Source organism: Belonocnema kinseyi, chromosome 5 (genome assembly GCF_010883055.1).
Source record: "Belonocnema kinseyi isolate 2016_QV_RU_SX_M_011 chromosome 5, B_treatae_v1, whole genome shotgun sequence".
Classification (NCBI taxonomy): Eukaryota; Metazoa; Arthropoda; class Insecta; order Hymenoptera; family Cynipidae; genus Belonocnema; species Belonocnema kinseyi.
The window spans coordinates 119,338,692-119,365,547 of record NC_046661.1 but is presented as its reverse complement, the minus strand read 5'-3'; the positions used below and the strand labels follow the sequence as shown (position 1 = coordinate 119,365,547).

Genomic DNA, 26,856 nt, shown 5'->3' with positions numbered 1-26,856 from the left:
ATTTGATTTACAAAAAAAGTTCTATGGTTCAAAAAAAAATTTTGTTCAATAGAAAAAAGAGGTTGGTAATGTAGGAATTCCACTGTGTCGCATGCCCTTAACTTCAGTTATATAAAATGGACATCAATTTCCTCATTTAGGAAAATAAGTTTGCCCTTCCACTGACGTTAATTAAAGTACATTTAATAGTATAACCAAATTGGGTATAATATTTTTTTAGAGAATTTTATTTTAATACTGAGTTTCGAGACGGGAAATAAAGATTATTAAGTATGTTCAGATATTTTTAATTCGTAGTGATTAATAAAATTTTTGTAAGTCCAAAACTGAATGAGGGATTTTTCTATCCGAAATTTGTTTATTTTATTGGAAAGCAAAAACCTTTGTCTGTTGACGCGAGAGGTTTTCATAAAATGCTACCATCGTCATGGATTTCAATCGCGTCCTCACGTACAAGTCGTTCGGTCTTTTCTGCGAAACGAAAGACACGTCTCCTCACTTGGAAAAGAGAAGGGTATTATTCAGTATATAAGAATGTATTTTATACTAAGGCAATGAAATAAGGACATGCAGGTTCATTGGCGTCGATATCTAAATTAATATTAGCATAATCCGATACAAAAGTTAGTAAAATTTTAGTAACTCAAACGAAAACTTCAGTTACTTTTTCTACTCTAAAAACACTAAAAAGCTATTGGAATTCCAGTTGCCGATCTCCAAGTTTTCAGTGAATTTTCACTGATTAAGGTAGAAGGAAGAGTCACTAATTCCCAGTGAAAAATCATGGCAATACCCATCGTTCTTTCACTAGGCTGCCTTTTAATGGAGATTTCAGTGGGAATAGACAAATTAAAATTAAAATGCCTGCTACTATTTTTATCTTGAATCTATTCTTTCCTCGAGAACCTGAAGTGGATGTATTTCCAGTTGACACCTTTGAATAAATGGACAGGTGGAAGGAACCTACAAGTCTCGATTCTTCATATGGTAATGCACGACCTTCGTTATCCCGTCTGTTTCCAACGAGTCCTTTGAATTTCTCAAGATGCCTCCTCGAAATCTGTCCCATGAATCTCATTCGAATATCAGATTCCGAATAAATTGTCAAACTGATTCAAAATTGCAACAAAGAACGTTATTGCTCACGGTAACAGCAGTGATATTTGTTTAAATTAAGGTTTTCGCTCCTCGTATCGCACTGACATCGTCTTCTGTAGATTTCAAATATGTCCTCAAATAAAAAAATTCGCATACTGCCTTACACATTTGATTTTCTATCTACTATCCAAAATTAGTAAATATCTAGTGGAAATTCAATAACTTTTTTTCTTGTTGAAAACCCAGTAAAGCATGGTCATCATTTCAATTACCACAATTTTAAAGATTTATCTAGATTAATTAATAGCACATTCTTTCATGTCGAAATTCTTAATTGGAATTCATTAAACACTAAGGGGATTTCTTATCCTCTATGCGGTAATATGTATAATCAATAAATTTAATAACGGTACACGCAGGCATAAATTATTTGCCTGAGCGAGTAAGCTGAAGAAAAGTCGATCGATTTATTGACATGATTGATGGAATATGTAATACAAAGGAAGTAAATTAATGATCGCATTAATTAATAAGGCTTTAACTTCGACCGGAATATGTTCTCGCTAAATTGACGTCCTGTCTGTACCAGGTTCGCTCATACTCAGCCAGTGAATGCCAATTAGTATTCTACATGTTCGTCCAGAGACATCGCTCAAAGAAAACACTTCAGTTTGTTATGGGCAAGATAAAGGCAAACAATAAAAAAATATGCACTTTATAATTACCATATTCTTAGTTCTCAAAAAAATCTAATTAAGTTGATCGAGTATTGGAATTTACTTTCTTATTAATAGAAAAAATATAATATAAAAAAAAAGAATAATAATCTAGCTAGGAAAGGCAAACTAAAATAGTAAAAATAGATTATAGCGACTTATCCGAAAATCTAGACGTAGAGAACTGACAGAAGAAAGAAATAATGAAGCAATTAGGATCCTTCTGAAAACCAAGGCTATGCGAGCTTCTAACCTTCAAGGGGCAAGAGACATAAAAATGTCATGGAATCATCCTTATGTCAACCTCCCCTCCTAGTTAACCTCAATGAAACTATTTCAGACAGCGAATTTCGCTCCATGACGACCCAATTTATCCTCCGGAAATTGTAATATTTTATATTTGGTTTAGAGAATGAATTCATGGGAATTTTAGTAACGAAAATGTTGAGTTATGTCCTAAAAACCAAGATGTTATTAAGGATGTACTATTGTACTCCTTGTACAGTCAATCACAAAATTTATCAAACCATTTTATTGATTTAGAAAGTCGACGCAAATAGACACAACTAATTTTCATAAGACCAAATTAAAATTGTAGAGAATTTGTCCACGAATAATAACATCAGCTATTAAAGTTAATTTTCTGTTTCAATTTTATAAATCGTCATCAAATTTTGCCCAATTTTGAGTTAGCGTGTACAGGTCGTACACCCGTAATATCTAGAGTATTCTATATTGAAGTCTATATAAAAAAAATAATTTTTGGATTAACTCTTCTGATAAGATATATGAATTGATCATTATAAGCATCAATTGAGACTAATTCATAAAATTCCAATGTTATAATACTTAACCAATTTGAATTATAGCTTGAACTCATTCTTTTGAGTCTTGCAATGAAAGGTACAAAATCCATTGAATCGAATCTAAGAAAAAAGAATGTAAATATACTTGAACACTAACCACAGTGTCAATACAATGACTTACTTGAAGATTGTGGATCGATAATATCATGAATTATATAGAACCAGATAGGCACTCAATAAGAACGATTCAATCTCTTTTTTATTGCATTTAAATAAGGTGAATTGCTATTGTGGTTTGCGGATCGACTGTAAGTATATGTTTCCCCTTTCTCTGCGACTGATGAGCCCTCAGCGAGCCACAGAAGACTCGAGAGGGAAAGTATTCGAAACGAGAACTCTGTAACCTTTCGATGAGAATTTTCGACTAGGATGCAATATGCGCATATACCCCTCTTTTCTTAATCGTTACATGTATACTTGAATGCAACCACATATGTACATGGTAAATAGAAGATAGTACATACACTTAGGCAAATTACATACGGGGATCCCCGTTGAAAATAGTCTAAGCGGTAAAGCAATCATTCTTAAATAATTTCGTTTAAATGTAATGAATTTATGTTAGATTTGAATTTTGATGTATATATTATGAATATGATACATACTGCTGTCTCCATAGAGAAAAACTTTACATTATGTAAAATATTTTATACGATCTCCGAAGAATGAATTGTCTCGTCAATTATCGATATGAACAACTTTGAGATTGACTATACAATGGATAGAGCCTTCATATTCCGTCAAATTTGTCGTGTCAATTCAAATAATCTGTTATATGACATTACCTACGATATTTTCATAAAAAAGAAACATTTTTAACGACTTATTATTGTCTGTATTGTAGGGTCGTGGGTTGGGTTTCCAACAAAGTCGCTAGACGCCCACACGAATTCCGCTATCCACAATAGTCGAGTAACATCTTTTCTAATCACTCTCCCTTTCTCTTTCCTCATCAGCCACCCTCACTTCCGCACTTCTTCCCACTCCTTTACATTTTTTTACTTCCTAACGCCTCCTCTATTGAAGTTCATTTCACTTGCAACAAAGGCCATCTGCAATGGGTCCAACAAACACAAAAGAAGGGTCAAGGGAAGAGAATTCCTCTTTAACGCTCTCGGTTTGCGAATTAGAATATATGTGCGTTCGTGTATAGACACAGATAAGTGTGCAGGGTGTAAAAAAAGGAGACGGGAAGAAAGGCGAGCATAAAAGTCGCAGGCGTGGGAAACCAGGCTGAAGAGCGAGCCACCAATTAACACCAATTAGTGCTCATCTACTCTAGGTATATGCCTGCCTGACTTTGCTATAACTGACTCTTCGAAGCATTGCCGTTGCTTCAAGTACGTCGTCTGAACTCCTTCGATCACAAAGTACCCTTTGTGCAAGTCGTTATGTTGAATTCCTCTATATATGTAATCTTTATGTATACGGGACTAGATTTAGCTAATCTGTAAATAGGTAGATTGCATTTAGGTGAATTTCGTTTTAACTATTCACCGTATACATGAGAAGAAAACCGTTAACTGCATTCAGAGTCGAACTGAGATATAGTAAATGTAATTTTCGTAAACTGAGAAGGAAAAGAGTGTATCTTCAAACAAATTACGCTGAACTGTACGAGCTCATGTAATTACTGGTTTTTGTTTTTCTGTATTGCTATTCGCGGGCTATTTACAGGTTTGCAAATTACTAGACATTTTGCAGATACAGACGAAATAAAACTGTTTGTAAAAACCTTAATTGCCGTTGTTTTATTATAAAGCATATAACGTGTGAAAGAGGGAGGTATGATCATAAATATATTAATATCTCAAATGTCGTGAAAAGATTAGTTACAGTTTGTTTTTATTTATTTAGCATGGTAGCATTAGAAAGAGGTATAGTTACAATTGTTCCAGATTTATTATATCATTTTTATATGGAAGAAAAATAATAGAGGAACAATTAAGACTATGATAAAATTGTACGATTTCAAGCTGATGAATTCGAAATATCTTATTTTTTCGATACAAGAAAAACAGGTGTATTTTATTATTTAGATAAAAAAACTTTTAACGAAGTTGCGAGTATTTTCATGTTTTGTTTATTAAACAATCCAAAATATTTAAAATTCTTAAGCAATTAAATATTTGATAAATGTTTACATCGAATAATTAGGGGAAAAAGATTAATAATAATGTGTACATTTTGTGATCTAATTAAAAGTCTTGATTTTGGGGCCTAGAAAGTCGCAATCTTTTTTGTTTCATCATTTGCTTGTAGCTATTGTAAAGTAATATTTATTAATTTATTATTAGACGACACTCATTTTGTAACGTAATTAGGGGACAATGTTTTTTTTTTTTTGGACTAGCAGAAAAGAAAGGGAGGGACTTTGGATGACCGCCGTAAAAATCAAAATCCACAAGAAAAAGTTAATTAAAGTCATTTAAACTTGAGAAAAAAAAATTGTGTATAGATAAGAGTACAGGAAAATTTCACTATTGCACAATTTCAAATAAGAAGCATTCGAACATGATTTATAATCATCTAGTTTACTATTATACTAAACTAATAAAAATAAAAGATGATTTACATTGATTTAAATTGATTTAAATTGATGATTTAGTAGATCCGATTGGTTGATAAAGGTACTTTGTCTGCTTCTCATCAACTTCTCTCTTCCTGGATCGTTTTCTTTTATATTTTCTTTTTTGTATCAAATGTCGACTCTGCCTCAAGTTTCTAGGAATTTCACCTCTCAACTCGCAATTGAGAAGTAAAATCGATGCTCCACGTTCGCGTCATTGTTCCGTCATGATAAGATCTCGATCTTCGCTACCAGTCAGCACTGTCTTCGATCTTGGATGGATCGACGACTTGAAACGACCGAGCCCCGTTTGAAGCGCACCAATCAGAGTGCCGCGTGAGTGACGGACGACCAATGCAATAAATAAATTCCAATCATGCCGAAGAAGGACCCCTTGAATAAGAATTGACCGGATCGACATAGAAAGCTGGAAGTGATCCTGATCAATTCGATATACAGATGATCTTCCGTTCAGAGAAAATGGGAAGATACCAATGACATGCTCCATCAGGTGCCTTGCAATAAAACCAAATTGAATGGACAATTTCCCAATCATTTTCCTTCATGTACTTTACCAGATTCTGATGAATGTACAAGCAAACTATTCAAAAATATTTTTGGAACTCAATTTGATATATGAGATGCAGTCATAAATTACTTTTAAAGTAGAAAAATTCAGAATTCTTATGTTACTCTACGTTTTTCAAACATATTTTTTACCACTCGTTTCTATCTTTTCTTTAAATTACTGAAATTAGTGAAATAAGGCCTTTAAAAAAACAACCCTATAATACTGAATTAATGAAAAATTTTCTTTTTGTATCGTTTTGCCTGTTGACTAAATTGGCTAGTCAAGAATTAATGTTTAAATTTGAATCAGTTAAATTTCATTAAGAATCAGCATCGTACTCCTGGCTGTCTCAATGCTTCATTAAAAACCATTCATTCTTGTTAAGTTGCAATTCAAAATTTACACTTTGAATACTCATAATTTAATTTATTTCTAATATCTAATAATTTAGTTGAAATGAATTGGACTGGTTTTCTTATTAGGAAAGGTTTAATTCCCATCAATTAAATGAGCGTAGAATTACCATGTTTATGGAGCGATAATGTCACCGTCCTCTCCAATGTTGGCAGATAATGTCATTAGTAGACTAATAATAATCCATAGTCTGATTAACAGCTACAAGATTCGACAGTATATCGTGTCGACAATTCGCACTATTACTATTGCCGGCAATCTCGATACTTTAAGTGTCAGTGTCGAATTTACGATTTGTACATTATATTTAATCGGTTACGTCCTGGTGAACACGCACACTTACTTACATTAGTCACCTGTTCATGTCGCCCACGATATTTATTACATTAACATTGTATAACTAGTACTTGACATTCGGTTAGCTGATTTCACGTACAGCCAAATCGATGAAATGTCAGTTGAAGAAACATTTCACTTTCGAGAATTATCTATGCAGGCATTGCTTCGTAAATAGTAACACAATTGGTGTCGAAGATAGTAGTGAAATAGACATGGAGTCAGACAACAATAATTTTACTGCAAAAAATCCGTATTTTCTTTGAAGATTTTGCCTATTACGTTATAATATATAATATTCTTTCAAAATATTTTATTATGGGTTGCTTTTGGATTTATCCTGCCAAATGAAAAACAGTTTTATATTCGAGGAACCTAGAAAAATCTTGAATTTTATTGTGTAACTGATTTGATATTTTATTTATCATTGTTTCTCTTAATTTTTATTTTCACAATAAACGAAACAAACTGAAGTCTGGGCTAGATTGAGGGTCTAAAAAAACCGGATCTGAATCATACTACGCAGACTAGGCTTCACCAGGTCTGAGCTAGACGAGGCCTTTCAGATTAGAAGGTCTAGACAAAGTAAGATCTGGGTCAGACTAGTCGGTCTCGATAATAGCAGATCTTGATTGGACTAGAATTTCCAAAATAGACGGCTTAGAGAAAACTAGATTTAAGCCAGATTAGAAGGTCCAGAAGAACGATACCTAGTTCGGACTAGACGGTCTAGACAAAACCAAGCTTGATGGACTAACCGACAGTAGACTCACATGAAATGTTTCCAACCAATTGAGAATGAAATGAATATGTTATAGAAAATATAATACTATCATTTTGTGAATTTATTTTTTTCAGAGACAATTCACGTTGATTTTACAAGCGAGAGACGAAGCGAGCGCCGGCGTCATCGAGGAAGCGAGTTACAGCGGAATTGTCCTGCCAGGAACAAAATGGCACACCCTTAATCATCACGGGCAGAATGCGCACCTGGCTTATCAAGTGAGGGTCCAGTGTGCCGACCACTATTACAACGCAACTTGTACCAAGTTTTGTCGACCCCGGAACGACATCTTCGGGCATTATACATGCGACGAAAATGGAGATAAAGTTTGCATACAAGGTTGGAAAGGCGCCGACTGCGAAATAGGTAAGAAAATTATCATTTCTGCAAATATGAGGAACTTAGTTCTGCTTAAGTTGTCGCTATTACTATTTTCACTAAGTATCTGCATTGTGCATGTATATGGGCATGTGACAAATTTTCTTTTACCAAGGTGGGCTTGTAATCACTCTATGAATTTAATCACAAACCCTGATAATCCGCGGTTGCATCCGACTTTATTAGAAGTACTCGCATTTTAGACCCAACAACTAATATCTTCTGTTCTGTATAATGAATTGAAAATCCAAATTTTGGAAAATTTTAGCAAATTTAAATCAGCACACTATTTAATGGTTTAACCACACAATATGGTTATTACATGGACAACAAAATAATTGATTTGCCAAACTAAATTTGCTGCGGTTGTGTGAAACAAATCCTTTGGTGGGTGGAAGATTTCGTTGATTCAACAACCAAATTTTGTGAGTTCTATCAAATACTTTATTGCATCAACCAAAGTTTGTAAAAAAATTTCTAGTAGTAGAAAATTTTGCTTTAAATTTCTTAATTTTGTTCTGATTGGGTCAGATTGTTTCTTTATGGCGTCTGATACAATCAGTTTTATATCTTGCATACATTGATCATTTTAACGGAAATTAGCGTTAATTAATAATAGTTAGAATCGTATTGGGGCTGTTACGTGGCCCAATTCCAAGTTTAGTTTAGCCAGTGATCAATCAAAAAAAATTGGAGCTTTTTAGGACACTCTGTTGTTTAAGCTTATAAGTTTTTTATTTAAAATGGTAAATTTGGCATTTTTTTGTTGTAATTATTTCAAATACAATGTTTTACACTTTTGCCAATTTTTAATTTCAGGGCTTTAATCTGAAAATTTTCATTTTAATACTTAAACGTTTATTTTCTAATATTGTTCAATGTTCTAAACGATCATTCTTCCATTTTTGAAAATGTATGTATTCAAAGCCTAAATAGACCTAAATTATGTGATTTTCTAATTATACGTATAAAAGCAATAACTGTATTAAAAATTTTAATAGAAAAAAGGTGAATCTCTTATTTGAAAAATAATAAAAATTTCACTTCTCAAGTGAAATCATGTGAATGTTCAATCTGAATTATTTTCTGAAATTGAGCAATTTGCCATTTTCTGTAAAATAGATCGAATTTTAACTTCGTATGAAATCGACTGAGAAGTTCTACCCCGCTGATCAAGTATTTTATGAGCAACTAATAACCATACTAATATACATATTACTCACACAGCATTAATAACCTGAAATCACTCATTACTTTCCTGAAGAAAGTGATCAATATTTTCCATCTATCAGGATATGAAAACCATACTTTTGGAGAGTATTCTTCCTCTCTAAAATTTCCAACTCCAATAACGAAGTACAATTAACTCAATCCATATACCAATGAAATTCAATCTGAATATCGCAGAGCGTGTGCGGCGAATTATTTAGTATCATAATGATAATAATTAATAAGTTGCTCCGCATGAGTCCCTGTGCGATTACACGAACAGCACGAGGAAGCATCGGTGAGTTGCGAATTTTAAATAAATCGTTCTGACTGCGCAGCTCTCTACATTTTTTTTGCCAACTTCTTCCCGGAGTAATAATTAATTACCCTGCGAAGCAAGGAGCACATCTCTCAGTGAATTAATCGAATCGTTCAACCTTCTGTCAAATAAAATAGTACTTAAGGGTTCATTCCTCATATTCTTTTCTTGTCGAAATTAGAAAAGAGTCACGTGATACGATATCATTGATATAATTAGTTCCAGATGAAATGTTAAATAAAAAAATACTTAGGATTCATTTTTAATTATCTTCTTAGCTAATTAAAAATAAGTATGTCACTGAATCAAAGCAGTTAAACTCATTGAACGATCCGTGAAATCTGTTACTGGTTCAAAATGATGAGAGAATTTTTTTGAATTTCATAAACTGAAAACTCCTAGGAATGTTTCCAAAGTTGGAATTTATACTCACTTATAATTGAATAAGCGAAAATGTGTGTAAAAATATTTTTATTTTAAATATGTCAAAACAATGAAATAAAGTATACAATTCTTTGCGAAACAAAAAAGAATAATCTACATTAGTAGAACACTGCTAATTGGTAGTATTTTTCTATTAATTCAAATAGCGTTGATTCGTTTGCTGCTTCTAGTGAAAATCTACTAATTCAATATGCAAAAATAACCAACAGGATGAATTAGTAACTATATCCACTAAAGGAATAGGGACTAATACTACTAAATGAATTGGTAATCGCATATTGCTAGTCATTATTTAAATGGTAGTTTTAAATCAATTAAAAAACTGATCTCACAATTAAGATAATTTTATTGCAAATTCTGCAGCGCCTTTGACAATTTCTGCACACTGTAAGCCTCGAAGATGTCTAGTTTTTCTGAAAATAAGTTTTAGTTAACTTGACTTTTTCTAATTCAGGTACCTGGTTAGTCTGCTTATACGTAATTTTATGTATCGTTCCTAAGATTTTCACATAACTTGTATTTTTGTATTTGTGTAATAATTTGTTATTGCATTTCAATGACATTTTATTAATTGTAAAATCAATTTTTAAATTGATTTAAAACTGCTGTTTAAAATAGTTACGAGCAATAAACTTATCAATTAATTTATATAGTAGTAGCATTACCAATTCCTTTAAGGTATACACAGTTACTAATTCACTCATTGGGTTATTCTTACACATTAAATTAGTATATTTTTACTGATTAACAGAAAACGAGTGAGCGGTACTTATATTTATTTTTAAAAAACTGCAACAAATTAGTAGTATTTTTTACTAATTTAGATTTAGAGAGTATATAAAAGTATTTACTGCCTGAACTAAAATTAATATTAAAATACAGTGCGGTCTGTTAATTTATCGGAGGTCTAAGAACAAGCAATAACTCATATTCCGAGTGTATACTGAATATAGTACCTATGTACATTAGCTTAAGCTACTCTGTCAGGTTAACGGAACTTGAGACGTAATGAGGCTCGCGATTCGATTAATTTCCGTCGTCGCTTCATTCTAGACGTTGTACTATAAATCGCTTTAACTGCATATCGTCTTATGTTTACAAAATGCAATGTCGGTGCAAACTTTAAAGGAGATTTTATGGCACTATTATCGACTCCAGTCTAAAGAAAAGCGAATAAAAGAAAATACTCTCATCGCACTTGAGCAGACAAAGTGCTTGGAAGAATGTCATGTTCTTCGCTCAGTTACTTCAACAGTATGCAAGCAGCGCCGTTTATGAATAATTACTCTATCTTCAATGTTGTAATTTTCTTTTATATCTATCGATTACCTTTAACTTTTTCTACCAACAGTCATTAATTTTTTAAGTACTGTAATTACTATCACTTTGTTACAACACAAGACTCCGCTATATAAAAGTGAAGTTATAATTATTATTTATAATATTTACAATATTTATATAAACTGATAACATGTTATGGTATTGCTACTTATGTAAACTGAAATAGAAAACTGTTGGATTTTGAACAATTAAAAAAAAATGGTACAACATCAAACACCTCTTAATCTGAAAGTAAATAATTTCTAATATTTTCAAGTATTTTAAGTTGAAGAAGTTTTCACATACTTTATTCCGGAAGAAATTGATCTATTTCATCATCTTTAAAGTTCAAATTTCAAAGATTTCAATGGTTCTAATTTTCAGTTTATCTTTAAAGACTTCAGATATAAAACTTCTGTAAAACCCCAAAAAGCGTGAGAAATTTTTGCTCCAAAGAAGAATGACAGAAGAGCTCTTTATTTTAATCTGAATCTGTCCAAACATATACCTGCGGTTTTCTGTCAAGATATTATAAATCTGAAGATAAGCCTCTGTGAATTGAAAATAAAGAAACAGTCTGTTTCTTTTTTTATCTCGCAAGTTTCCCACACTCCTGAGCTCTAAATGGCACCCCTTTTCCGCCTAGAAAGGCCCTCGCTCATAAAGCGGATGCCACCAACCCTACAAGTATAGCAAACTCTGCTGAGCTGATGACTTGGGTGAGTTGCCTTCCTTGGCTGGGCCATGGGGAGGCGGAAGTAACGCTTAGATGGCAAAGAAAGAACTGTTTTATTACACGGCGCTCCATTGTGACTCGAGAGGCTGGCGTGATGTGTCGCTACCTTTGTACATATCGTACGACATGCGCCTGACGTCGGATTTTACGATCGTCCTCTTAAGTCTGAGATAAGGTCATGAATCTTGATCCCGGCCTCATAGTTCCTTCAATATCTTCTATACTTCCAATATCCTCAACATTTTCAATGTATATCTTCAAAATCTGCCAGTTTTCAACTCCTTATTATCTTCAATATACTCAGTATCCTCAATAACTCATTTCAACATTTTCAATATCTTCAATATCTTAACATCTTCATTATTTTCAACATTTTCAATATTGCTGATATCCTCAATATGATTAATGTTCGCAGTACCAGACCGCAAAATCTCGAACATCTTTAATAACCTTAATATCTTCAATATCTGCAGTATCTAAACATCTTCAATGCTCATCAACATTTTCAATATCTTCAATATCTAGAAATCTTCATTATTTTTATCATTTTCAATATCTCTATTACCTTGAATATTCTCAATATCTGTAGCTATTTTCGGTAAATTCGGATACCACTCAATTCCCTGCATTGATAGGATAAATTACTCAAAACTGTTCCAAAAATCTGAAATCATTTTAAGCCTTAAATAATTTTACATTTTTGTTGAAACCACCCACCTTTAGTAATTGAAACTATTACATTTAGGAATGTCGAAATTTACCTTAAATATCTTCAATGTCTTTAACCCCTTCAATGTATTCAAAATCTTTAATATTTTCAACATCATCAATATCTAATACCTTCCGTATCCTTATTATCTGCAACTCCAGACAACAATAAATTATGGTCTTGACTCTTTTTTGTTTGTCTTCTCTCTTCCATCTCAAAGCACTACCCAGATTTTATCTTCCCACATAAATTCACTTCGTATGAAAAGATCAATAGAAGTTGATTCAAGTGTATCTTAGTCGGCTTTTAATTGATTAAAAATATCATCCCACGCACAAAGTGCAAACTAATCATAAGAAATTTGCTTTATCTTTTGACTGTGACTGACGTGGCCCAAGCCTGTACGAATTCTGAGCTAATATGTTATTTTCGAATGCTCTTACGATTTCTTCGGCTGTCTTGTTCAATAACTCTGCAGTACATTTGAGGCGGAAGAAGGCTTGATGATTAAACTAGTCTCAAGATGACTTATATCCAACGATGTGAGGATGTAATTAGTATTGCGTCATATATCTTTGTAGACGGAAATCTTGGAGGGTTAAATAAATTAGAGAAATAATTTTGCGAATCAGATATTTATGTTTTTTTAATATAATGATGCATTTTTAATGTATTTATTATGACCTTTTTTGCAAGAAGGTATAGTAGGCTCTGGAGTCTGTGGGCGCTCTGAAAATTGGAATCAGTGAGAAATGGGAAACTGAGTCAAATCAGTTATGAGTTTGTTTCACTGATTCCAATTTAAATATTGAATAAATTCAAATTACTGAAATGTCACTAGAAATCAGTTAATACTTAGTAGGTACGGAAATATTTTAATAATATTAAAGTTTGAAATAAAAATGCAGAAAGTAAAAAATTTGTCATTTTTTAAATAGTTTAGTGCGCAAAAATATGTATAACGTCTTCCTTATAAAAGTTAAAATTCAGCAAGAAAATGACAAAAAATAAAAATATGGGGTTTTGTGAAAATCGGCTTTTTATTTTGTTAAAATTCGACGTCATTTTGTTAATTTTCAACCTTTTCAAAATTTTCCGACGGATATGGAAAATAAAAAATGAACCTAATCAAAATCTGGAATAATAAATAAATATTCAAAAGCCAAAGGTTCATACGAATTCAAGTGCAACCCATACCTGCCTGATTTGAAATCAATCCGGTCTATATATAGAGAATATGAAAAAGGCGTTAAGAGTGTGAAGCCTGTAAATTGTAATCCGCTTTAGATTGCTTCTCTCTAAGAAAGGAAATCATTACATTAGATATCATACCATTTGCTATGCTTGAGTGACATTCACTACCTGCCACTTGAAACCACTATAAAGTCTCCATTGGGAGATTAGGAAAACTTGCGATTCAAGACACTTCCAAATTTGGTATAAATATTAAAATATATTCTCCTTTCTTGAAACCAAATTATCTATTATAATTTACAAATCATAAAAGTATTATCAGAAGTCGAAAGGGAAATGCAATACATTACGATAAAAAATTCGTTATTTTATCTTCATTGCGTTTTATTTTTAATGATTGAATAAGTTTTTATTCAAGATTATTTAAAACATTAGCATCGTATAGTTTCTCCTTAAGTTCGAAAGTGTCGTCTCACCCTGTATGTTTGAGAGCACTCTATAGCCTATAGGAAAACTAGCTCTTCAATTTTTATGTCGAGCGTCGAAAGGTCAATCGGTGGATTTCACTCGTGGAGCTTCACACGGCTGCGACTCGTCTCGGTGCAATAGCGAATGTTCTTTAGTAAAATCGCAATATTCATGTGCATAGCAGCATTTCATCCCGAGAAACCACTGTCGGTGAAAGGTCAATTTCACTTGTTTTCGTGTCACGGGATTTCATCACTTTTCTAATTTTATCAGCAAAATCTACGATCCATTGAAATGCTTTCAACAACTGGAACCTTAAGATATTGATTTAAAGTATAATATAATAAATCATAAGGTTGAAAATAAAATCAGGAAAGTATACATGAACCGGTCTTGAATGAGTAAACATTGAAGCAACAGCTTTGAAGTGATTTTTCTTTGAAGATGAGATGACAAATGTTTAAAGGAAGCATAAGCCACCGAATCAACATCTGTTAAAATACCGAGTTTTATCCTTGTAAGCGGATGCTGAACGAACGGCGGTGTAATCAACGACTATATTGTTAATATGTTCGAGCAATAGCTTTTAGATCGTGCCTCTAATTTCTCGACGAGAGGAAAGCATGTGCCTTGATGCCGGTTTCCGATGATGGCAGATACAAGGCGATGAAGAACGCTGATTGGCTCGATTCCTATTACCTTCCAGTACACCTGGATAGATACACAATTAAATTTATAAATGTGCTAACACAGAGTCTAAGACCCGAGTGCTTGTTCATTTTAACTTTCTTTTGTTTTCATATTAATCATAAATCACTAAAAAGTAAAAAAACGTCTTTGCAATATAAAGCATAGTAGGCAATACCAGAAAATTTAAAAACATGTAAGTAAACCTAGAGACAATAAAAGAGTCTCAAAAAACAGTCTCATCAAAGAAAAGTGCTCTCTCAAAATGAACGAGTGAAATCTCACGGGTTAAAACAATCAGAAATGTGTCACTGGCAATCAGTGCGATTTAACTGTTACACTCAGTGGAATCCTTTCACTGATTTAATCAGTGAATTTCAATGGTTACTTAGTATCAGTAGTCAGTCGTACGCGTTGTCATCCGTCACCTTGTTTTAGGTATGACCTTGTATGACACTTGTCATTCAATACTTTTCTGCTAATCTTTCAACAAAATTAAATTCAAATGAAAAATAAGAGCCGGGCTGCCATATATGATTCAAATATTTATAACACAAACACTATAACACAATAGAGTTCGTTTTCACTCGCCAAATGCAAAGGGCCGACCAGTGACACGCGCGTGCGAGACGACTGGAGGTTCATTTTTTAGCCGCATGGGGCGCTAGATCACTGGTTGAATCTATCATTTGGCGTCACTGGCATATTCAGTAATGTCATATTATTTGATTCTTTTACTGGTCCGCCCAGTAAAAACCGAAAAATCACTGGTTTACCACTGATAATTCAAAATACTGTTTCAACCAGCGACAATTACACTGGTTCTGTTTAAGAGAATATAAAAGGTTGTCTCAAATAAAGCCTCAGATGTTTGACTATAAATGAATGACTCTAAGGGGCTGTGCATAAATTACGTCAAGTCTTTTAGGCAGAGAATGGGGAGGGAGTCAACTATATGTCTATATTGCCATACATGGGGAAGGGGAGTACGTCGTTAAAACAATTTCTTACGTGAGATATTTTAAAGTCTGTGAAACACTAAAAAACAAAAGTTAAATCGATTTATGTGATTAGCAGCTGTTTGTCAGCAGAATCTAGTGTAAATAAAATGCATGTAACTTTATTGATAAATGTAACAGTAATACTTGTAATTTACCTAATAATATAAATAGTACCTACTAATATTATTATTAATGTTAACTGTCATATTCAAAAATTCGTGAATTAATAATAAATTTAAAATCTCCAATCTTACTAAGATTGTATAAACCGTTTCTTACAAGAACATTTTAAAAGTTTTAAAACTTAACTTCAATGTTTACTTAAACTATTATTGTTTAGTCTATAAATTATCAAAATTTATATTTTTTTATCTCAAGCTTCACTTATCTTTTTTGTTTGGAAATTAAACTGTTTGGGTGAAAAATCGTCCTTTTCATTTGAAAATTCAACAATTTTACTGAATTGTTTTCCTTTTTTGATTAAAAATGCAACTGGCTGGTTAAAAATTAATCTTCTCCGATTGAAAAATAACTTTCTTGTAGAAAATTCACATTTTCGAGTTGAAAATTCAAATATTTGGTACAAAATTTGTATTTTTGGCTCGAGAATTCAACAATATCGTAAGGTTAATAATTTGTCCTTTTTGGTAGAAAATGAATATTCCTGATTAAAAAATTGAACTATTTGGTTAAAAATGCACGCACATCAAACTCTCGCGTTCAGTCACCCCGTTCTCAGCCTTCCTAAAACTGCTGGCTCCTTCAGTTTCTCAGGGGAGCAGAGCGAGACTGAACGCGAGAATTTGGTGTATTTTGTTGATAATTCGTTTTTTAAAATATGAAATTAATCTTTTTGATTGAAAATTCATTCAGTTTTTTTGATTAGAAAATTCATCTCTTTTTGTAGAAATTTAATATTTTTTGTTTAAAAATGAAACTGCTTGGATGAGAATTGAAATATCAACTATTACATTTTTGGTGGTAAATTCAACTACTTGGTTGAAAGAAAAAACTTTACGTAATTGATGTACCTAATCAGGATCTTTTTCAAATCATATATTGAAATTTTTTGATACCGTCTTCAAAACTCGAACTCACTAGTTAGTTACAAGTGAAGCTAACTCATCCGTGCCAGGATACCGAGCCTGACAACCAGCAGCATCACTGATAGGACGCGACAAAGAAATGCATCATCCAGTGGATTATGGCGCGTCATTTAGAGCCTTGAGTTTCACGGTGCAGTCGCATAAATATCCGTAAATGTCCGTTGTCCAGGTAGACGAGCCAAGCAGGGCTATTAATCAAAAGATGCTGTACGCACTTATACGTGATGTAACGGTATAGTCGTGCCGGTAAACCTCGATGGATGTGTGCCATGTGGGTTCAATTCATATGATAGGTACGAACGTGTCGCACAGCCATCGCAAAATTTCGTTTCACGGCCAGATGGATAATTTACTCCCCCCCCCCCAACTCTCTTTCACCACCCTTCCCCCCGGCATTCCGTTATACTATAGCTTTCTGACCAGTTCGCCGTCTTTAATTTAATTAAGAGATATCCTACAGATAAATAGAGGTGAGGCTGAGGACCAACGACTAACAAAAAAGTTTCTCGACCTACGCGAAACCCTCCCCCTTTCTTCGGTGAATAACACGTTGCGGCCCTGAATACGTATAATGTAAGCGAGAATCGGTGCCAGTGCTAACTACTATTTGTGCCTCAACTACTATACGTGCCTTATTATATTAAATAAATTACTCGAAGATACAGTCGGGATTCTCACGATGCTCTGGGATGTTGCACAAATAGTAGGACATGTAAAGAACTCTATTAAGATAGAGATTAATTTGATCAAGGCTGAAGGATTTATTGTAGGACGTGAAAGGATTTTGAGGGTCGTTGCATGATGGATTAATTGCTAAAGAAGAGAGAGAAAGAGAAAAAGTATTTTGAAAATCGACTGTTCTATTCTCTATGATGCTTTAATAGTTTAATGGATAACTGTAATTGGGAGCAGGGCTTTAAAGCCCTGTTAAGACTTACTAAGTTACTAATTAATAAAATAAGATTATTCAAACATAATATTAACTCACAAAGGCCAAGCAGTGGTGTTCTGATAGATTTTCTATCGTTTCAAACAATTTTGGCGCTATGTATTCTTTAGCTTCAGAATAATAAGGAGAAAATAAATACATAGGCGCTCAGTAATTCGTGACGCCATATAATATCGTTATATCTTAAATCACTTTTCTTGTATTCCAATCTGATCTGATATATTGACATCAATGTAATTATATATAAAGCGTATCGACAAAGGTTTTATGAAAAAGTAATTTGGAAGTTCTAAAAATCATAGGACTTTCAAAATTTGTTAGAAATCTTTAAAATAGTTTGTTTTGTAATTGATAACTATTGGAAAAAGCTTCATTGCTAAAAGATTTATTACGTCTTTCTGAATATTTTCTTCATTACATTATTATTGCCTAATGACCTTTTGTTTAATTTTTTTTAATCCATGTGACTTGTCTATAATTATATTCTATTCACCGAGAAAAGCAGGTTCACGGGTGAAGGTGAACCGCAATCAACCAATAATAAGTAATTGAGAACCATAAAGAATTTTAAAAATTAACTAATGACAGACAATGCTCTTCCATATCCTTGAAGTTTTTCACAATGAATAGGCTATACGCAATTTCTTTTTAAATTATTTTTACCGATGAGCTGAATTCACGCTCAGGTATTTTTCATTCTATCAACCAACAACTAGGAAGAAAAACTCTAATTATCTTTATATATCGGAAGATCTAGTTAGATTGGGAGAATTCGAATAGTAGTATAAATACATATTTAGGAAGTTACTACTAAAAAAAAGTTTTATTCGAGAATTTTGTGAAAAATAGTGACTTGATGAAACTTCATGAAACTTTTAGCATATATTTTAGTATATTTTAATTTAAAAAACTAGCGATTTAGACCTTGCTCACGGCCTGGATGTAAACAGTGCTGATCGGCGTGCAGTGTAAAACTTTTATATTTTTCCCTAAAGTCATCTTCTTATTTTTATATCACTAAAGTGTAAATTTATTCGTTTGTTTCAGCTGTCTGTAAAGAAGGATGTCATCCAGTTCACGGTCACTGCAACGTGAGTGGCGAGTGCAAATGCAGACATGGTTGGAGGGGTGAATTTTGCGACCAGTGCACCCCTTATCCAGGATGCAAACACGGTTACTGCAATGGCTCTAGTTGGCAATGTATTTGCGATACGAATTGGGGTGGTATCCTTTGCGATCAGGACCTCAACTACTGCGGTACCCATGAGCCATGTCAGAATGGTGGCACTTGTGAAAATACTGCTCCTGATCAATACAGATGCACTTGTCCCGAAGGATTCTCTGGACCAACTTGTGAAAAGGTCGACAACCCCTGTGCTTCCAACCCTTGTTTAAATGGCGCAACTTGTAGGGAAATAGGAGAAATGGCAGTTTGTGATTGTGCAGCAGGGTTCACTGGATCAGCTTGTGGAACCGATATTGATGAGTGTGCTTCACAACCTTGTCAAAATGGAGGAATTTGTGTGGATGGAAAGAATAGTTTTACTTGCAATTGTCCAGCAGCTTGGCAGGGAGTTCTTTGTCAGTTTGATGTTGATGAATGTGGCCTTCTGGAATCACCGTGCAAGAACTCGTTGACATGTGTTAATCTTGCTGGAGATTACAGGTGGGTTTAATTGATTATTATTAATTGAGAAAAAGTATTATACTTGACATCATTGATGAATTTTTTCAGTTTGAAGAACCTGTATGTATAAATTAATTTCATCTAGACAGTACTTGAGGAATTTCAAATACTTTAGATGGAGAAATAATAGACTAGGAGAATACTGTCCGTATAAGTAGTTGTAAGTTAAATTAAATGATAGAAATCTGACGCGAAACCAATCTACAACCTTGAAAATAATTTGCATGAGTTTTATATTTTCCAATATCCCTAATCCAGTCACAAACAATGCTGGGAAAATCCTTACAGGCAATATGGCAGTTTCAACATCTAATACTTAATGATCCAATCGGAGGCTTAAATCATTCCAAGAATAAACATATGCTATAGAGTATAGAAAAACAACAGCTATTACAGCTATGTATAAAATCTTTCAATAATCGAGCTCATCTAATCATTCAAGATTCAAGGTTTTCTTAATGAAAGTGGGTCATTCTAAAGATTTTTTTTAAATGCGGATATTTTTTTTGCATAAGAAAGTGCAAAATAACCGATATAGAAGAAATATTAAGCTTTCAGTTCCCTAAGAATATAAACGTTTTGTATTTTTATTTTAGTTTTCGTAATTTTTCGAACATGCTTGAAAAAATTCGCAACCAATCTTCAATTTCAGTATTTAGCTTTTACTAGTCAAGAGAAAACTTAGGGAACAAATTGAGATGTATTTTTAAGAATTCGCTTTATTTCAGCTTAACTGACTTGGAACAATTCGCCACCAAATAACTCGAATATATAGTTTTTATCCAAGGGACAATAATCATATTCTTCGAGTTCTCAAAAAGTTAAAACCACGCATAACTAATTTTGTTCAAAAAATATATTTACCGTGTTTTGCTCGCTCAATTTTCGATTTGTCGAAACGAGTTTCTGAAAAGCATTGAATTATGCTTGTAGTATTAAATTTTTATTGTTTCACGGATTGGCAGGAATTAAAAATTAATCGCATTGATTCGGATACAGATTTCGGTATAATTTGGACTGGTTTGAAATTAATTTTTATCGGAAGCTCACCCCACGATATGTACATAAATGTCCATTATTTGATAAATCAAATATACATGCATTAATAGTAATTACTTCTGAAATTATCTCACATAGAACCGAATAAAATGTGTTCAGTTCTTTCGGATTCACGTGAAATCAGTAGAACTGGTTTGCCTTACGTTTTATAATTTCATTTGAATGCATTTGAATTTAAGTGCACTCAGAAAACTGTTTGTTTAGGTCAAGTCATGATTTGTTTGACCTAAACAAACCTTTTTCTGAAGTGTGCTTGATGTTAATGGTCCATCATTATTATTCACTGATCCAATCCAACCGACTAATTTCACCTGACCTTCATTTTTTCAGATGTCGCTGTAGAAGTGGATTCACTGGGAAGAATTGTACAAAGAACATCAACGATTGTGTGGGTCAGTGTCAACATGGAGCTCTCTGCATCGACCTTGTCAATGACTATCACTGTTCCTGCACAGCTGGATATTCAGGAAAGGATTGTGAAATTGATATTGATGAGTGTGCCGCGAAGCCTTGTCGGAATGGAGGTGAATGTAGAGACCTGGTGAACTCCTATGAATGTGTTTGTCCAGTTGGATATACCGGATACCAGTGTGAGATTGATAGAGACCATTGCAATCCTAATCCATGTAGGAATTCCGCTCCATGTTTTAACACTCAAACGGACTATTACTGTCACTGTCCAGCTCAGTGGCAGGGAAAAAATTGTTCCGACCAGTCTGCACATCACCTTCAGTTTGGAATAGCTGATGAAGTTCTTGGATGCGGGAGTGAGGGAACTCCATGTGGTGGTAGAGGCAGATGCAGTGGAGGAAGATGTATTTGTGATCCAGGATATACAGGACTTCACTGCCATGAGAACATTAATGACTGTCGCGGAGGACCTTGTATGAATGGGGGAACCTGTGTGGATCTGGTCAATTCGTTTCAGTGCATCTGCAGGGAAGGGTGGACCGGTGATCTTTGCGACCAAGGCGAGTTCGATTTCTACTCTATCCGTAAGCTTATTTCGGTTATAACTTTAATGCTTAATTTTAAAGAAGTGATGCATTCTTTAATTAGTTTTAATTTTGGCTTAAGGACATGCGGCTACCTCTGGTGTAGCCTAATTGAGAAGAGGCCATAAACGAATAGGACGATTTATATTCGAAAATAATATGACCAGTTCTGATTAGTCCAGATATCATGAACAGTTTTTAGGAAAAAGAATTTTGGTCAATATTTCAGAAAAAATGTACTTACTGTACTTAGAAAATGTATAACAGAAAAACTGTTCATAATTGTGAACTTTTTTATTTGCGTTTTATGTGGCGTTCTTTATCTGATTTTTCCAACTAAAGATTTTTCTAAAAAACGCCAATATTTCAATATGAATATCAATTAATTTTGGAAGTTTGAAAAATAAAATTTGTTGTACGAAAAATAAGTTTTAAGAATGATACGATATAAATGTCAAATTTTCTTTAAAAATTTTTGTTATTAAAAAAAAATGTAATTATAATCCTTTGGAATTCATATTTTCTCAAATTCAAATGAAATAGAATTTTTTAATTTAGACTAAAAAGTAACCAAAGTTTAAACAATATTACGCTAAATTAAATGTTGTTACAATTTTTTTAATAAGTTGAAATTTTGAAATTATTATTTCAAAGTAACTATCACTAGAAAAACAATATCAATTTCATAAATATTATGTTGCTAAGGTTCAAACCATTTCCGACATGTTTTGAAATTTAAAATGATTTAATGTTTAATTTTTTTGGGTTCATAAAATTCTTAATAGAACAATAATTAGATATCGAATTAATTTTATTGATACTAAATTCGGATGTATAATTGTTAAATAATGTTTAATTTATTGGAATTTACTTAAATTCAAGGGGATGTTATTGTAAATCTTGAGTGTTTGTTTTTGCTTGAGTTCACTGTAAATGCTATGAAAATATCTTACCTTGAATTAATTTTAACTTGTCTTAAGAATTCAATTTAAATCACGTTAATCAATTTGAATTTTCTTGATAACTTTTAATTCATTTAAACATTTATTTCCATTTTTTCGTTTGAATTTCAACTTTCGCTAAATTTTCTTCAAATATTTGCATTTCTACAAATATCTTTCATAATTTTCCAACTCAAAGTAAAATGAAATTGTCTCCCTTGATTCTAATTTTGTTTATAAATAATAATAATACAGATTTTAGAATTTGCAAAACGTTTCAACAAGTGGTTTCAGAAAATAATTTCACTGCTTTTCATATCATAAGATTTCAAAATGTTAGGTCTGAAAATTAATTCGGTGCCTTTAATTTGACGTCTTGTAACTCTTGGTTAAACTTGAATTCTTACCCACCCGAAGGTAGTTTTAAAGAGCGAACCTTAGACTTTAAAACACAATATAATAGGTGGCGGTTCTGCGGTCATAACATAAAAAATCATTTGTGAACGCAATGGTTTACGACAAGAAACATTTCAGCGAAATTTTTAGCCAGTCTTAGGAGAAGGTGCGACGTAAAATGTGTCAAAAGTCGTTGAAGTTTTCGCAACTGGTGATTTTTTTAAGTTAGGGCCGCAGGGGCGCCATCAATTAGATCGTGTTTTGAAGTTTAAGAATCCCCCTTGTAAACTACCTTTGGATGGAGAAAAAGTCAAATTTGACCAGAAGTTACAAGACAACAAAGTGAAGGCACCAAATTAATTTTCTATACCTAATGCCGATCATGAGCAAAGATTGACACCTAAAAAGGGAAAATCATATTGTGACTCACGAATTAATACAATTTCATCTTCTACAAATTCGATTCCAAAACCATCCATTGATTCCTTTTATCTTATATTGCATGCTATATCTATACATATATAAAATAAAACTAGCAACACCCCCGAATCGAAAGTTAACCATTTTTGCTCTTTCCAGATGTCGACGAGTGCATGAACTCTCCCTGTCGAAATAACGGGACCTGCGTCGATGGGGTTGCAGACTTCACCTGCATCTGCAGCGACGGTTGGAAAGGGAAGACCTGTGCCCTACAAGCCGGTCACTGTGAACCCGAAACCTGTCGCCATGGAGGAACCTGCCAGGACCGAGGCGACGGATTCACCTGCCATTGTCCTCCAGGTTGGGAAGGTGCTGTCTGCCATATAGCATCCCCGGCCTGTGCAAGTAGTCCCTGTGAAAATGGGGCAACGTGCGTCAACAGTGCCGATGGAGGCTATCGCTGCATCTGCAGAGAAGGCTTCGAAGGTCCGAAATGCAGAAGAGATGTCGACGACTGTCAACCACTTCCCTGCTTGAACGGTGGTCGCTGTGTCGATGGCATCAACTGGTTCAGATGTGAGTGCGCCCCAGGATTCACTGGCCCAGACTGCAGAATAAACGTCAACGAGTGTGCGAGTGACCCTTGCATGGGCGGTGCCACGTGCCTCGATGGAATCGCGAGTTACTCCTGCATCTGTCCACCAGGTCGAACAGGAACTCACTGTGAAATCAGAACAGCTGGAGGTGCAGGTTGTGTCGCCGCAATTTGGGACGACGAATGCAACGTCTGTGAATGTAGGAATGGTAAGAACCAGTGCAGCAACGTCTGGTGTGGCCCAGGAAACTGTCTCAATGGAACATCATGTTTGGCTCATGAAGTATGCGTTCCATCGCCTGGAGAAAGTTGCCTATCACCAATATGCCCCTCCTGGGGCGAATGTCGCCCAATAGAAACAGGAAGAAGAGTTGGCCCTCCCGCCTTGCCGGCTCCACCTTCCTGCTGGCCTGGCCAAGCAACTCCAGGCCCAACTTGCTCGAGACTGACAATCTTGCTCAGGAGAGAATCTCTCGCTGTGGGAACTTCGGTGGAGCTACTCTGTCGTCGGTTAAGGAGACTACTTGCTGATCCAAGAAGACCACAGTCAGTTGTTCTCCTTTGTGATCTGAAACCAGGAGACAATGACACGATAGAGGTGACGATTTTCTCGGAAGCTGCAGCTGCTGCTGCTAGAGACTTGGGGGAAGCTTTGAGTCGTCCTCTAAGTAGACCTCTCGCTCTGGCTTCTGTTCTGGAAGTCAAAGTCGAGACAGCCTTGTTGAGTGAACCCAGTTCGGCTTCTTCTAATGGAAATGGGTATTTGGCGGTTTTTGGTGGCGCCTTAGCCACTGTTCTTCTTTTGGCCCTTCTTGGAGGGCTCTGGTACCTCAGATCAGTCAGACAGAGGTCTGGTCTGACTGCGACGACCAGCAGTGAAACTTCTCTGCACAGACATAGAAGCGACCTTGATGAGAAGTCGAATAATTTGCAGAATGAGGAAAATCTCAGGAGATATGCGAATCCTTTGAAAGAAACGGATGTAGGAGAGCCGAGAGTTTCGGTTGTTAGACCTTTGTCAGGGACTTCTATGGGAGGCCTGGGACCAACGGAGGAAAGTCTCGAGATGGTCTCGGATGACAGTAGACATCGACTTCCACCTTTGTACAAACCGCCAAGTGCAGAAATTAGAAATAACACTGCTAGCTTCAGCTATGAGGAAGGCCCTCATAAGCCCTACAGCAAGCCCAGGCTTCAGGAACCTTCGTTTCTTCAGCAAGCTGGCACAAGCCAAAATGCTGGGTCTCATCAAGTGCTGACAGTGCATGTGTAATTTTTTGTTTATTGTGCTGAAATTCACCGTGATCTTCCATTATTAAACTGTTTAGGTCGCAGAACCTTAGGAATTTAATTGCTGGTGAAGAGTGCGAGTCTCTTGTGATTAGCTTTTAGGCACTGAGGATAATCTTGAATGAATTGTATTTCTAATTTACTAAAATATTTATATTTGTGAGTTGTCAGCCAGTTTTGATTTTCAGAATGAGGACATTTCGAGATTGGGATTTTTTGTGGGTGCTAAATCGAAAAGTATTATATTTAAGTTTAATTCACTTAAACTCCATTGAATTCTGTTTGGTTTCTGTTTGATAGAAATCAGTTTAATTCACTTGATTCCATTAAATTTACTTTATTCAGCAAACTTCACGTGAGTAGGTTAAAATTTTGAATTTATAAGTTGTAAAGTTATTTAAAGGATCATAAAATTATTAAAATATAATTTTACTTGAATCGAGCCTCGAGGCATCATGCTTTACTGTTACTATTTTTGTAATAATATTTTATTGCTTTTGCAAATATTTTATTTATAAACTAAATAAGGATAAAAATGTTTGTATTCATTGAAGAATTTTCAAGTGACATTGAAAATAAACAGAATTTTAAAATTACAGGGTGTCTACCCTACGTGGAAAACCTGTAACTGTCAGGGAATTTTTCTTGAAGTCATGGAATTTTTTCGAAAGCGAACATAATTTTTTTTTTTTAATTAAAATATTGAATTGAATAACAATGATTCTTCATTTATAAAAGTAGCTTTATAATAATGTATTGAAATATTTTTATGAAAAGTCTTTCTTTTCTTTTAAATCAATTTTTCTAAATGCAAATTCAACTTTTCTGATTTTGGTTAAAAATTGAACGGATTTAGTTGAAAATTCAAGTATCTGGTTGAAAATTCGGTCTTTCTGGTTAAATTCTATTCTTTTTTATTAACATTTTTTATCTTCTTTGGTTAATATTTCAACTGATACATTTTTGTTCCGAATACGTATTTTTTATTAAAGATTTAATTACTTCGTTGAGAGTTACTCCTTTGTTAACAATTAATTTTTTTTCTGTTAAATATTCACAATTGTAATTGAAAAATCATGTCCTTGGTTGAAAATGAGCTATTTTCTTAAAAATTCGTTTTTTCGGTAGGTGAAAATTAAATTTTTCAATGAAAATTTAACTGTTCAAGTAGCAATTTTAACTATTTTGATACAAATTTTAATTTTTTGGTTAGAAATTTAATGATTCTAGTCAAAGGGCTCACCATTTTAGTTGAAAATTCATGTTTTTGTTTTCAGATTCAACTAAGCCAGTTGAAGATTCATTATTTTAGTTGAAAATTCATCTCTTTGTTTGAAAATGTGACTAAAAAAAGTTAGTTTCATTTTTGTTTCAAATCAGTTGTTTTTTTAATTGAAAAATGGAACTATTTTAATTGAAAATTACATCCTTTTAGTTGAAAATTCATTTCTTTGGTTAAACATTAATTTTTACTGGAAAAAGTATTCAATTGTTGGTTGAGAATTTATATTTTTAATTAAAAATTCATCCATTTTTCATCAAATTCGTCTTCTATGGTAAAAATTAATCTTCTTTGTTGAAAGTTCATCTCTTTGGTTA

The 26,856-nt window shown here is 33.7% G+C and overlaps 1 protein-coding gene across 1 annotated transcript in view; it reads left to right on the top strand.

Moving 5' to 3' along the window:
• The window catches only part of LOC117173165 (protein jagged-1b), a 66,534-nt gene extending 40,554 nt beyond the window's left edge, over positions 1 to 25,980 (top strand). Inside the window, exons 3-6 of the mRNA XM_033361577.1 lie at positions 7,429 to 7,720; positions 18,922 to 19,540; positions 20,951 to 21,591; positions 23,532 to 25,980. Of these exons, the coding sequence (XP_033217468.1) occupies positions 7,429 to 7,720; positions 18,922 to 19,540; positions 20,951 to 21,591; positions 23,532 to 25,240 (3,261 nt within the window). The 3' untranslated portion in view covers positions 25,241 to 25,980. The remainder of the gene's footprint in view (positions 1 to 7,428; positions 7,721 to 18,921; positions 19,541 to 20,950; positions 21,592 to 23,531) is intronic.
• The last annotated feature ends 876 nt before the right edge of the window (positions 25,981 to 26,856 follow it).